Genomic DNA, 13,906 nt, shown 5'->3' on the forward strand with positions numbered 1-13,906 from the left:
CTGAGACGTTATGGACTCGGGGGGAAATCAGTCAACCTTCAAGATAGGGAAGCTGTCATAAGCTCTCCTCACGACTTTATAATGTGATTATGTGCTGACACGTATCTGATATTGCAAAGGTTATAAGCCAGGCTACAAATCATGGCTAACTCCAGGTATTCTCTCCCCACACGTGTCGCCTTGGCCATAATACAATGCAGCCTCTCCCTTGAATGAAGAAATATAATTCTATGTACCTTCAAAAATACGTTCTCAAAATCAAGATCTTCTCTCTCCCGCTCCTCCCTACCTCTCATTAAGAATCAGTCAGTAGTAACTTTTTCTTCCTTCTCCTTTCATATGTTAGCTGTAGTTTTGTTTGTTTGATTGAAACATGTCTTTGCATAAGTCAAACTACTTTCCCATTTTTTTCTCAGTTATTCAGCTGGCTGTGGAGTTTGGAGTTTAACTTACTTTATCCTAAATGTTTTGAAAGCTTTACCATTAACCATGAGTTACCTATTAACTTGTGTGACTGATGAAAAGGGTTTTACTAAAAAGGATCTTTTTCCATTGGAAATAATTGATGATATGACCTCCTTATAAGCTGTTTAGAATTTGTCCCCCTCCTTCTCTCTCTTTCTGTTTGTGTGAGTGCTCACCATTCTGAATTCCCTAACATTCTAGTCATTCTTGTTTTTCACACAGCCTGCTTCATTAGCACCTAGTGGATTTTGGATTTGTTTTTGTTTGTTTATTTGTTTGTTTTTGTTGGTTTTATTTTTGGTTTTTTCACTCTCAATGAAGTATGTTTTCAGATCGAGCCTGTCTTTCAGTTATTCAGGGATAGAGTTTGTAAATGCATTGGTCCTTAGTAACTCTAATTTCTGTTTACAGCTTTCCTGAGGGGTAAATGTTATCTAAGCAAGGAGTAGACTATGATACAGGGATTGTACCCATAATCTGGTAAGTAGAGGTGAGAACAGTACGGAGAGGAAAAGTTGCTAGATCCTGTCTCTTACTTTGCAAACTGATTTGTAATGCAAACTTTATAGTAGGTTCACATGCATAGAAAAAAAGTCAATAAATATATGATTGCTGGGGGTCATAGCCATATCATGTGAGGGAAAGGGGAGGCCATTGTTTTGAAAAACACTTTACAGGTGAACTTCAAACCTAATACACTAATAAAGGCAGCCGGATATGTGAAAATGAATGAGATCCCATTTTCTGAGGTTACAAGACTAATATATAGGGACGGCACTGGCTGCTTTTGGGAGTAAGGGTGGACACTAACTGGGAAGGGGAGAGAGGAATTCTTTGGATTTGAGTTACACAGATTTCACGCATTTGCTAAGTCAGAGAATGTATACCCAAAATGCATCTTATTATGTGGAATTTTACATTGGATAACAAACTGTATATTAAATGATGCTGAAACTAGAGGTGAGGAAATAATCTGTCCATGGAGGGACCGATGTTCCCAGTATGTATTTGTGAGCGGATGACAGAGGTGTGTGGATAGATTATTATATGTATTATAACACAAATATAGTTACTATAAATTCCTTTGAATTGTCTAGAATATTTATGAATCTTTTTTTTCTCCTTTTTTCCCCATTTTGTTTTGAGACAAGATCTTACTGTGTAGCCTTATCCAGCCTAGAAATTACCATGTAGACCAGGCTGTCCTCAAACTCACAAAGATTCACCTGCCTCTGCCTTCCAAGAGCTAATAGGATTAAAGATACAAGCTACCATGTCTGGTCTCATTTTAAGAATTTCTACTCAAACTTTTGGGAATGTGTTGACTATAGGACATCCATACACTGGAACATTTTACATCGATAAAAATGATGAATGTTAAGACACGATGAGATGTGAATAAATCTTGCAAACTTCATGTGGAGGCCAGAGAAGAATGATGAATGGCAAAACGATGTAAACAGTATCCCTCTTATCCATGGGGATGCTCTAAGACCACAGTGAGTGCCTGAGAGCATCAGGAGTATCTAACCCTATATACTTCACTTGTACATACATGCCTGTGATGAAATTTAGTTTATAAATTAGGCATAAGATGAGGCTAATGATAGTCAATAGTAAACCCAATTTTGATATTATAATCTGGTCAAAGTTATATGGTTGCTCTCTCTCTCTCTCTCTCTCTCTCTCTCTCTCTCTCTCTCTCTCACACACACACACACACACACACACACACACACACACACACACAATGCCTTGATTCATCATTGGATTGTAGTAACATTTTGCATCATGGCTGCCACTAACTGACAACATAGAATGAAACTGTGCTAATGGTGTCTGCTGTAATACAAGATTTCATTAGTACTGACTACAAAGGCAGGTAGCCTTGTGTGTAAGAATTAAAAGTGTTTGTGTTTAGAAAGAATGAAGAATAGATGGGGTGGGTGGTAAGGGGATATCTTGATGCATTGGAGTCCTGTGTTTCTTAATTTGAATCATGAGTCCTCTGACACAGCCATTTATGAATTTGTTCATTTATGGTTTGTGCACTGTCTTGTATAAATTTAATATAATTGTTAAAATAAACACCAACCAGGGTTGGACTGGTGCACAAAGTAAACTTATATCTCAGAGCGTGAAACAGAAAGATAGAAGAAGGAAAATGTAAGACTCGAGATGGGACCAAATTATACAGAGTGACCAATGTCTGCTTGAAAGTAATTCCAAAGGAGAAAATATAGAAAGAGTAAGAGAGGACATTATCATAGCAAAAGAAGTTGTAAAAGTTGAGGTAAATGGGAACTTTCAGACTGAAATAAGTCGCAATAGAAACATTTTGAAGGAGAGACATAACTTGAAATACTCTTGCGAAATTTTGTGTTATCACATTTAGAGAAAAGACATTAAAAAGTATAAAGTGAAACTATAAGAAAACAATGTTATGTAAAGGAAGAGAGATGAGATGAGTTTCAGACCTATTAGCAACTCTGGAGAGTAGGAGACAAGAGGATGAGGCTTTCATAATTTTGTGTGAAATATAATTTTTAATTTATTTTTATTTTAATGAGGGTTCTTCCTGCATGTGTGTATGTACACTCTGCACATGCATTGATACACATGGAGGCCAAACTAGACTAGAATGCAGAGTCCCTAGAACTGGAGTTACAAATGATTGTGCTGGGAATTGAACCCTGATCCTTTGCAAGAGCAAAAAGTGCTTTCAGTTGCTAAGCCCTATGATGTGTATTGGAAGTTAACATTCTCATATGAAAAAATCATAATGAAGCCCATTACTTTGTTCAATTAATATATGTTAATAAAAATAATAATTGAGAAGTCTGTGCTTCAAATATAACCCATATATCAAAATTACCAAACAGGGCAGTGTTGACTCCTGCCTTTCATCCTAGCACTCAGGAGGTAGAGGCAGGTGGATCTCTGTAAGTTTGAGGCCAGCCTGGTCTACATAGTATGTTCTAGGACATAGGGCTACAAAAGAAACCAAAGGAAGAAAAGAAAAAAGAAAAAAGAAAGAAAGAAAGAAAGAAAGAAAGAAAGAAAGAAAGGAAGGAAGGAAGGAAGGAAGAGAAGAGAAATTATCAAAGATAAAAAAATATCAAAGATCAAATGTTGAAAGACCTATGGATTTTGTCAGTAATGTACAAGCAAATGCTTCAACTTCTCATTCTTAAGCCAAATACTCCTGGAAAATGACCCAAGTGCATCTTATAACCAGAACTTTCCTTTTAGTTTTTAAAGTAAAATTTGGCCTCTGCAGTGATCTTTCATCACTGTTCAGGAACAATACAGGTTGCTACAATCTGTGAGGTGAACCACGTGCAACTCATGCTCAGCCAGTGTGAGCGAATGAGAAGCTTTGGACTCTTGTAAGCGTTCATGAAGTCCCTTGTGTTCCGAATGCGCCACCCACTAGTGTTTCTTCCACTGCCATCTTGTCCAGTGCTTAGCTGTATCTCATGATACATTTGGATTTTTCATTATAAAGCGAAATATTATAGGACAGAACTTAGCATAACCACACACTCTAAACTCATGGTTTCTTACTTCAACCAAATAACGGTTTTGATGTTACATCACTTTATGCTGAGGACCATAAGATCAACTTGATTTACATCCTTGAGCCTCAGTTACCTTTGGGGCATCTCACCTAGATCTGAGAAATGAAAATTTGCCAAAACTACAATACAGACACACTACCTGTAAAATGCAGGGCACACTAATCCAGGGTCTACACTCTTCACAATATTCCTCTGAGTTCCTTAGTGGATTCTTTAGTGGATATTAACAGATATAGGCATAAAGTTATGAATGAGATTTCTTAACATTCGGCTTTTCTAATTAGCCTAGACATAAAGATTTGATGCTTAATCATAGTCACAGGTGAAAACCCCTAACATTTTCTATCTAGACAATGTCAACTGATACTGTACTAACAGGATCAGGAAAGAGTGGAAAGATGTGATTAAGACCAGAAAAACTTGAATCCCCTATGCCACAGGGTGAGGCATTGAGAAATTCTGTGTCGTCAGCTGATCAAGAATTACAGCTCTAGGTTCGTTCTTTTACATCATGAATGCAACACTCTATTAAATGAAGCTTAGCATGACTATAGAAAACTAGTTAAGAAAATGAGAGAACAGTATAGTTAAACTAAGATTTATAGTAAAAAAAAATGCTTCAGATCATTAACGACATGGATCAGCCTGAGAAATACATCAGACAAAGAAAAACAAAACCACACGTTCTATGTGACTGATGAACTTCGAGAACTATAGAACATTGATTCCTGGAGGTTCAAAAGAGGCAGAGGGGAGAGAAGGTGGCGGATGAGTGCGGGAGTGCAGCTGAAGGAGAGGAATGGCTTGGGTTTCTATGCCTAAAAATAATTCACTGTAGCGAAAAGGTTTCAGAATGTTCTCAACAGGAGACGTTGGTAAATATTCAAAGTGGTGAGCACAAAAATTGTTCTGATGTGCTCGTTGTACATCATACACACACTGAAACTGTCATTCTATTCCAGAAGTATGTGTAATTATTACATGTCAATAAAAAAACAATTTCAAGAGGAGACTTTTGTCTGGAGTTGACTGACTTGTAGATGGCTTTAAAAATAGTAATCATAACAACAGATAAAATAACCGTAGTTATAAGGAAATGGCATGATTGAATTCCTCATCTTTATAGTGGGAGGAAGAATGAGAGAAGCATATACAGATCACTTACTGATGCTGTTAGAATTATTTCTGCTTGGTCCATTATGTGCATGCTACATACTTGTATTGTGTAAACCTTATTAACAGGTCTTGTATAGATTTGGGTGACATCTTTTAAAAGAATACTCCAAAAGATGTGGTAATGTCCATTACGTTTTATATTTCCTTTATAGGACAGAATCATGAGAGGGCGTTCATCTTATCTAATATACTCCTTTGGGGGACTTTTGTCCCTATGGATTCTTGTGGTGTCTTCCACAAACCAATGCACTGTGAGATACAACGTAGCTGACTGCAGCCATTTGAAGCTGACACACATACCTGATGACCTTCCCTCTAATATAACAGTGTTGAATCTTACTCACAACCAACTCAGAGGATTACCACCTGCCAATTTTACGAGATACAGCCAACTCGCTGTCTTGGATGCAGGATTCAACTCCATTTCAAAACTGGAGCCAGAACTGTGCCAAATTCTCCCTTTGTTGAAGGTATTGAACCTGCAACACAATGAGCTGTCTCAGATTTCTGATCAGACCTTCACCTTCTGCACGAACCTGACAGAGCTCCATCTAATGTCCAACTCAATACGCAAAATTAAAAGCAACCCTTTCAAAAACCAGAGGGTAAGAGAGCTATATTCATTTTGTTCTAAGAAATGCAAATATTATCTAAAGTTACCTGATGTTAAGTTTTCGAGTTACTCATGGAAGTTTTCATAGCTATCAGGGCAAGAGTATGAAGTCAGGTCAACCCCCGTCATGACCTCTGGGTCCACCTGTGCACATGGGCATTGTGATGTGTGTATGTTACAGTCTTAGGTCAGTGCAAACAGTGAGGGGTTGCTGTCTCGTATCTTCTCTTGTGCTGTCTCATGTGAAACAGGACTTAAAGAGAAACATCATGAGCAGAAATACATCTGACTGTCCCCAAGGGAACAGTGAAACTAAACTCATGGCACTGCTGAGTTTATAGTGGGAAGGAGTAAGAAACGCAATGAGTCCACGTTCTCACTTCAGTAAACGAAACATGTTGATAAAACAGACTGTTTTACTAAAACATTACCTACTCTTTAGAGTTTCGAAAAGTTGGGAACGTTACCTTTCCAATGGTTTCTGCTTTTTCCCTTTTAAAATTGCCTTAAGTTTTAAACCTATGAAAAGTGTGTGTCATTAGCTAGTAAAACCAGCAACTCTTAAGCGCTTCACTTAAACCAAAGCCATCTGTAAGTCAGTTACTTTCCTTATTCTGTGGCCTCAAGCAAAATAATTGAGCCTTATTCCTTCTCAAATGCCAAGGACATAACGTACAACTTTAAGTGTGCTGAGAAGAATTGGTAAAGTGATCTGTTGACCAGTCTCTGAGCTTTCTTAAATCATAGTGTGCAGGGAAATACCTTTCAATGCAAATGTCTCAAAACCTGACCAGAGAAACACATTTTTTACTAGAGAAAACACATTTTTTCTTTTTATTGCATAAAAGTAAGCCTTATTTCTTTAATAGAAATTCCATTTGACTTCTCTAATCTACCAGAGGTTTTCTTTTTGCCTAAACTTGAAACTTACAGGCAGACTTTGTGGTCCTCTAGCTTTTATATTCTTCCTGATCTGTCCTCCAAGATGTTCCCTGAGCCATGGCTGTAGGGGTTGTGTTTTCTTAAAGGAGTTCTGCTGCAGTAAGATTTAAAAAGAACTGTTTTCTCTCAGTTCCCACAAGCCAGATCCACTCACTCTGGCTGCTACTCAGTCGGTAAGCCACCCTCTCCTGGCTGTCTTCCTTTTAGCCTACCTCTCCTCGAGGTCATCTGGGCGGATTTTACCATGCCTGACACACACATCAAGTTCCAAGGGCTGTTCTAGCATGGCGCCACACCACGTTAGCTAGCCCCAGGCATTCTATAGCCCAGCACGGCTTACAGAACTAAGATAGGTTGTCTCTCTGCCCACTGGGAACTTTGCTCACATCCCCTGTAGCCCAGTAAATCAAAGCTCTAAAAACTTGTAGTTTAACAATTAGATTTATATGTTAAATTCTCAATCTACAGTACATCCACACAATAAACTTACAACCAATTGATAAGGATATAAACCACCCACCTAGATAAGATAAATTTGCCTACAGAAATCCATCCCAGCTACTTTGGCAATTCAGAACCATCCGGATCTGGGTCATCCTTCTCAGTCTCTATCTTGATTCTCTCTCCTTCTCCTTCTCTCCCTCCTCACAAAACCTTTGTCCCTGTCTTATTCTTTTACTGTCCAATCATGGCCTTGATCTAACTTGTGCCAGCCCTCACCTGCATAATGACGTCAACCTACAGAGTACTTTCTCCTTTTTCTTCTGAAACTAGTTTCCAGGGTTCATACATTATAATTATGCTTACTAAGCCATGCTGCTATTCCTTATAATACAAATAAATGCTTGTTATATATAAGTAAATGATCAACTGTCCTTACATCATAAATAATAAGCCCAAGTCCTTAAACTTGGTAAAAGAAATAAGGTGATTCGTGAAGAAACTAAAACCCATTGTAACAGTGGTAAAGGTTTTGTTTAGATGTTTTTAAATGGAACAGAGTTGCATGACTCTCTCCACTCTCTATCCTCAAACCCCTCCCAGCTCCCCAGCTCCCTCAAACTCCTGCTGTGGTCCCTACCACTCTCATGGAAGATGGATAGCCTTTTTTTCTTTGATTATTATTGTGTGTGTGTGTGTTGTGTGTGTGTGTGTGTGTGTATTGTGTGTGTGTGTGTGTGTGTGTGTGTGCGTGTGTATGTTATGGTGTATGTGGTATGTGTGGTATGTGTGGTAAGTGAGGTGACTGTGGTGGGCATGTATATATAAATAACGAATCTATTTTCCTTGTTTGTGTGTCTATGGTTTTAAGGCTGACCACCCTGCACTGGATAACCCAATAAGGGGGCTCATCCCTAGAATAGGCTAAATTTCTTCTCCCAGGAGTCATTAGTAACTTGTAATCCTTCCAGGGATGGGCTCCCTAGAACTTTCTGCTCTTCCATGACTTTTTGATATTGCCATTTTTCTGGTCTTGTGTATGCAGCCACATCTAGGAGACACTTCTTGGTACCAACATTGATGAAGAGTGCGTGAAAAGTCTCTATCAGCAGTGGTATATTTAATTGTAATAAGGATTATCATGCCTTCAAGGCAAAAGGGAGAGAGATCAGTCATTTTGCCTTTGAGATCCTTCCAGGCTTCACAGGTTAGAAGGGGTTGCTTTGGATATCAAGACTCTAATATGTGTGTCTCTGTTTTTCACTCTCAGAGTCTAATCAAACTAGATTTGTCTCGTAATGGCTTATCATCTACAAAGTTGGGAACTGGAGTCCAACTGGAGAACCTCCAAGAGCTGCTCTTAGCTAAAAATAAAATTTTTGCACTACGAAGTGAAGAACTTGATTTTCTTGGCAATTCTTCCTTACAAAAATTGGACTTGTCATCAAATCCACTTAAAGAGGTGAGAGGTCAAGGCGAAATTACTTCCTTTCTTACCTTCAGGTGTGTGCCATCCCTGTGTTGTACAGACAGCAAATTAAGGTTTCTAGTGAAATAAAATTGTAAGCTCAGCTGTGTCTAACGAATCCACCCACCCTTGCTGTTTGAGGCCATTGACAACTTGGTCACAAATGAGTTGAGAAACTGTCAGTTGGTGGGGTTAATACTAATCCCTGTGCCACTGCAGAGGTATTCTTTGAAAAGACACCACGATTTTAGTTTTCTTAATTATATAGTGAAAATCAAACTCTTCCTCCTAGATCTCTATAAGAATTAAAACACTGTTGTCATCAAGGGCTCAGGCTGCAGACTTGGGCTAGCCACTCCTCCACAGGCTTTGTTCTTTAGTAATCATGTGATCAGGTAAGTTATTAAAGGGATCTATGCTTCGCCCTTCCAATAATATTACCTCATAAAACTATGAGGCAAAAGAATTTAGTGATGCATCTGGCGTACAGCAGTTCTTAGTGTAAAATAATTCCTATAATGGAATATTTCTCAGTATCTTGCTCTTCTGTGACCCACTATGAACTATTGCTATGTATAGCTATCTAGTTCTTAGATGTAGTTATTACTGTCGTCCACTGAGTATTGCTCCTATGTGTACATGTTGGTATTAGAGAACCAATTAGGGGCTCACTCCTGGGGAAGATTGGTTCTCCTTCCCTTACTAGTCATCAATTGCCTGGAACTAGCATCTAGCTCTCAGTGGTTCTCAACCTTCCTAAGGCTTCATCCCTTTAGTAGAGTTCCTCACGTTGTCCTGACCCCTAGCCATAAACTGTTTTCATCTCTACTTCAAGATTATCATTTTGCCACATTTATGGATGGTTGGATGGATGGATAGATAGATAGATAGATAGATAGATAGATAGATAGATAGATAGATAGATAGATAGATTTGCCAAGTGGTAACCAAGACACACTGGGGATATTCTCCATTACAGTTTTCAGACATAGTTTATTAATTGCAACCAAATTCGGGAGATTTAGGCAAAATGCTGGAGACATAACTTTACCTGGGAGACCTGGGAAGACCCTACTGGTGGGTGTTACAGCCACAGGACAAAGAACTAAGGCTAGAGTAAATGGGCTTTCCTGCCCAAGTCTCAGAGTAATGAGTGAAAAGGTGTTTAAGTATTTCCTATGGAGCCAGTTACATCTGGGTTTCTTGTTTGTTGTTCAAACCATCAGTTTTCTCCAGGGTGTTTCCATGCGATTGGCAAGTTATTCGTCCTCCTCTTGAACAATGCCCAACTGAACCTCGACCTCACAGAGAAGCTTTGTTGGGAACTTTCAAACACAAGCATCCAGAATCTCTCTCTGGCTAACAACCAGCTGTTAGCAACCAGCAACAGCACTTTCTCCGGGCTGGAGCAGACCAACCTCACCTCGCTTGATCTTTCCTACAACAGCCTCCGCGACGTCGGTAACGATGCCTTCTCTTGGCTCTCGCACCTGAAGTATCTGTCCCTCGAGTACAATAATATACAGCGTTTGACCCCTCACTCTTTTCGTGGACTTTCCAACCTGAGGTACCTGAGTTTGAAGCGAGCATTTACTAAGCAAAGTGTTGCACTTGCTTCTCACCCCAACATTGACGATTTTTCCTTTCAGTGGCTAAAATGTTTGGAACATCTCAACATGGACGATAATACTATACTGGGTATAAAAAGCAATACTTTCACAGGATTGGTGAGTCTGAAGTACCTAAGTCTTTCCAAAACTTTCACGGGTTTGCAAACGTTAACAAACGAAACGTTTGTGTCTCTTACTCATTCTCCTTTGCTCACTCTCAATTTAACGAAGAATCACATCTCGAAGATAGCAAGTGGTACTTTCTCTTGGTTGGGTCAACTCAGGATACTTGATCTTGGCCTTAATGAAATTGAGCAAGAACTCACCGGCCAGGAATGGAGAGGTCTGGGAAATATATTTGAGATCTACCTGTCCTATAATAAATACCTCCAACTGACTAGCAAGTCCTTCACTTTGGTTCCCAGCCTTCAACGACTGATGCTCAGGAGGGTGGCCCTTAAAAGTGTGGATATCTCCCCTTCACCTTTCCGTCCCCTTTATAACCTGACTATTCTGGACTTAAGCAACAACAACATTGCCAACCTGAATGAGGACTTGTTGGAGGGTCTTGAGAATCTAGAAATTCTGGATTTTCAGCACAACAACTTAGCAAGACTCTGGAAACACGCAAACCCAGGTGGTCCCGTTAATTTCCTGAAGGGTCTGTCTCACCTCCACATCTTGAACTTAGAGTCCAATGGCTTAGATGAAATCCCGGTCAAGGTGTTCAAGAACTTATTCGAACTCAAGAGCATCAATCTAGGACTGAATAATTTAAACACGCTTCTACCATCCATTTTTGATGACCAGACATCTCTAAGGTCACTGAACCTTCAGAAGAACCTCATCACATCAGTTGAGAAGAGTGTTTTCGGGCCAGCTTTTCACAACCTGAACAGCTTAGATATGAGCTTCAATCCATTCGACTGTACATGTGAAAGCATTGCCTGGTTTGTTACCTGGCTTAACCAGACCCGCACTAATATCCCTGAACTATCCACTCGTTACCTCTGCAATACCCCCCAGCGTTACCACGGCCTCCCAGTGAAGCTTTTTGACACATCATCCTGTAAAGACAGTGCCCCCTTCCAACTCCTATTCATAATTAACACCAGTACGCTCCTGACTTTTATATTTGTGGTACTGCTCATTCACTTCGAGGGTTGGAGGATATCTTTTTACTGGAATGTTTCAGTTCATCGAATTCTTGGTTTCAAGGAAATAGATGCACAGGGTGAGCAGTTCGAATACACGGCGTACGTAATTCATGCCCAGAAAGACAGAGACTGGGTCTGGGAGCATTTCTCCCCAATGGAAGAACAAGACCAATCTCTCAAATTTTGCCTAGAAGAAAGGGACTTCGAAGCAGGGGTCCTTGGACTTGAAGCAATTGTTAACAGCATCAAAAGAAGCAGAAAAATCATCTTTGTTATAACGCATCACCTACTGAAAGACCCGCTGTGCAGAAGGTAGGTGGACTTTGTGCGTGTTTGTGTTTGCATGTGGTTTTCGGATGAAAAGCTTTCAAAATCACTACATTCACAAGTCACAAAAATTGCCACAAAAATAAGGGGAAAATTAAAATTTTTAGTGAAAGGGCAAATAAATTCCACAAGTAATTTTAGATTATTAAGCTTTTAACAAATATGTTAATGGCCTAACTATTCATTTTAATGTTTTACTTAGATTCAAGGTGCATCACGCGGTTCAGCAAGCTATCGAGCAAAATCTGGATTCAATTATACTGATTTTTCTCCAGAATATTCCAGATTACAAACTAAACCATGCACTCTGCTTGCGAAGAGGAATGTTTAAATCTCATTGCATCTTGAACTGGCCAATTCAAAAAGAACGGATAAACGCCTTTCATCATAAACTGCAAGTAGCACTTGGGTCTCGGAATTCAGCACATTAAACTTATTTGAAGATTTGGAGTTGGTGAAGGGATAGATCCAATTTATAAAGGTCTGTCATAAGTCTGAGTTTTACTTGAAAGTTTGTATCTGTTCATTTATGTATATAGATGATGATATTGTATCACAATTGAATCTCGGTTTTGAAACATTTCTGTGTCTTTCAGGCCTCTTATTGACAGCTGATGTATTTGCTCCAAATAAATACATGGGATTCCTGAGGTGTATCACAGCTCCAAAGAGTTTAAAAATATTCTTTATACAAATAAAGCTAAGAGTTTTATGAATTTTTAAAAATGGAATCTTCCTGTGTAGCTTAGGCTGGCCTGGAAATGAATGTGTTAAAGAGTCTCATCTTGAACTCACTGATATCGACCTGCCTCTGCCTCCAGAGTGGTGCTTTTAAGGGCACATAGCACGGCACCCAGCTACATACATGAGATTTTACAATGCTCATTTTCTGAGACATTTATAGAATAAAAGATGATTGTTTTTATGGTACTTGAATGGCAACAAGAATAAAATATTTAGAAAGAGAAGTTTTGCCCTTTCAGTTGAAAAGCTTTTTATTTTACTTTTGGTATTGGTTTTGATAGATGTTGAGTAGCTTTTAAATCTGCATACCCAAGAGCAGAATGGCTTCTCACTCTTCATAGTGTCACAGGATGCCAGACCTTAGTAGGCACCCAGACCTAAGCATAACTGACTCCATGATGGAAATATTGTTTAGGTCATAAATCTCTGAATAGAGAAGAAAACAAAGACTGAATCCATACAAGTCTGTAGTCCAGGAAAGTCTCTAAATGGACTAACCTTGCCTTTTGTCTTCTGTAGTTCTACATCTGACTGCTTTGGTTAAGTGAAGTATGTCAACACAGATTATGGTTGTTGTTGTTTTGTTTTTGTGCTTAAAAGCTCATCCTGTGAGAGGGTTCGGGATCCCAAACAGCTAATGTCACCAACTGGCTATTAAAGACTTCCTATTAAAGTAAACCCATGTCTGAGCAGTCTTCTTTTGAGAAGAGCCACATGATAGAAGTCTTTTATTACTTGATAAAATAGATATTAGAATAAATACTTAGAATTTCCTAATTTTTGTGTTTCTTCTGCAGGAGAGTTAAATAACTTTCTAAGCCATATTATAGAAAGCTCTGCTTACAGAACCCTGGTCAATAAAGTGTCTTTGTGGAAAACAGCAATTTCGTCCCCTTGTCACAGACTTGGGAAGTGGTTTTGGCCAAATTACTGGGTCTTGGTGGGATTCTTTGATATGTTTTTACATAATATTTTAATTGATTATCTGGGAATTTCACATCATGAATCATGACCACACTCATTTCCTAGACTTCCCAGGTCTGCCCCCACCCCCTCCCATGAACTCCCAAGAAAAAGAAGAAACAGGAGAAGGAGGAGGAGGAGAAGGAAGATGAAAAAGAGGAGAAGAAGAAAGAAGAGGAAGAGGAGGAAGGGAAGAGGGAGGGGAGGAAGAGGAGGAAAAGGAGGAGGAAGAGGAATAGGAGAAGGAAGAATAAGAGGAGGAGGGGAAAGAAGAAGAGGAGGAGGAGACGTATGTTCAACTTGTGTTGTCCATATTCTCACTGGAGCATGGTTAAACTCCAAGTGGGCAGCCCTTAAAGAAAACAGTCCTTCCCCACCTGCACCCCCGCCAGAAGTCATCAACTGTGAAGAACTACAGT

General features: G+C 39.2%; 1 protein-coding gene across 2 annotated transcripts; it reads left to right on the forward strand.

Moving 5' to 3' along the window:
• The first annotated feature begins 817 nt into the window (after nucleotides 1-817).
• Nucleotides 818-13,297, forward strand: Tlr3 (toll like receptor 3). 2 transcript variants are annotated; one of them, XR_004389758.1, is made up of 6 exons: nucleotides 818-945; nucleotides 5,375-5,827; nucleotides 8,489-8,680; nucleotides 9,913-11,765; nucleotides 11,983-12,261; nucleotides 12,377-13,297. XR_004389758.1 is itself a non-coding variant. In XM_032919046.1 (5 exons), exons 2-5 carry the CDS (start codon nucleotides 5,384-5,386, stop codon nucleotides 12,209-12,211), a joined length of 2,718 nt encoding a protein of 905 aa, XP_032774937.1. In that variant the 5' UTR covers nucleotides 818-945; nucleotides 5,375-5,383; the 3' UTR covers nucleotides 12,212-13,202. The 2 variants fall into 2 exon arrangements, 1 of the variants encoding a protein (XP_032774937.1); XM_032919046.1 differs by having other exon boundaries at nucleotides 11,983-13,202.
• The last annotated feature ends 609 nt before the right edge of the window (nucleotides 13,298-13,906 follow it).

Source organism: Rattus rattus, chromosome 13 (genome assembly GCF_011064425.1).
Source record: "Rattus rattus isolate New Zealand chromosome 13, Rrattus_CSIRO_v1, whole genome shotgun sequence".
NCBI lineage: Eukaryota > Metazoa > Chordata > Mammalia > Rodentia > Muridae > Rattus > Rattus rattus.

Excerpts from the sequence above, each read along its gene's own strand:
- Tlr3 (XM_032919046.1), top strand. The coding sequence starts at position 5,384 with ATGAGAGGGCGTTCATCTTATCTAATATACTCCTTTGGGGGACTTTTG. Across the intron at positions 5,828-8,488 it reads ACCCTTTCAAAAACCAGAGG|AGTCTAATCAAACTAGATTT; the intron begins GTAAGAGAGCTA and ends TTTCACTCTCAG. Across the intron at positions 8,681-9,912 it reads CATCAAATCCACTTAAAGAG|TTTTCTCCAGGGTGTTTCCA; the intron begins GTGAGAGGTCAA and ends TCAAACCATCAG.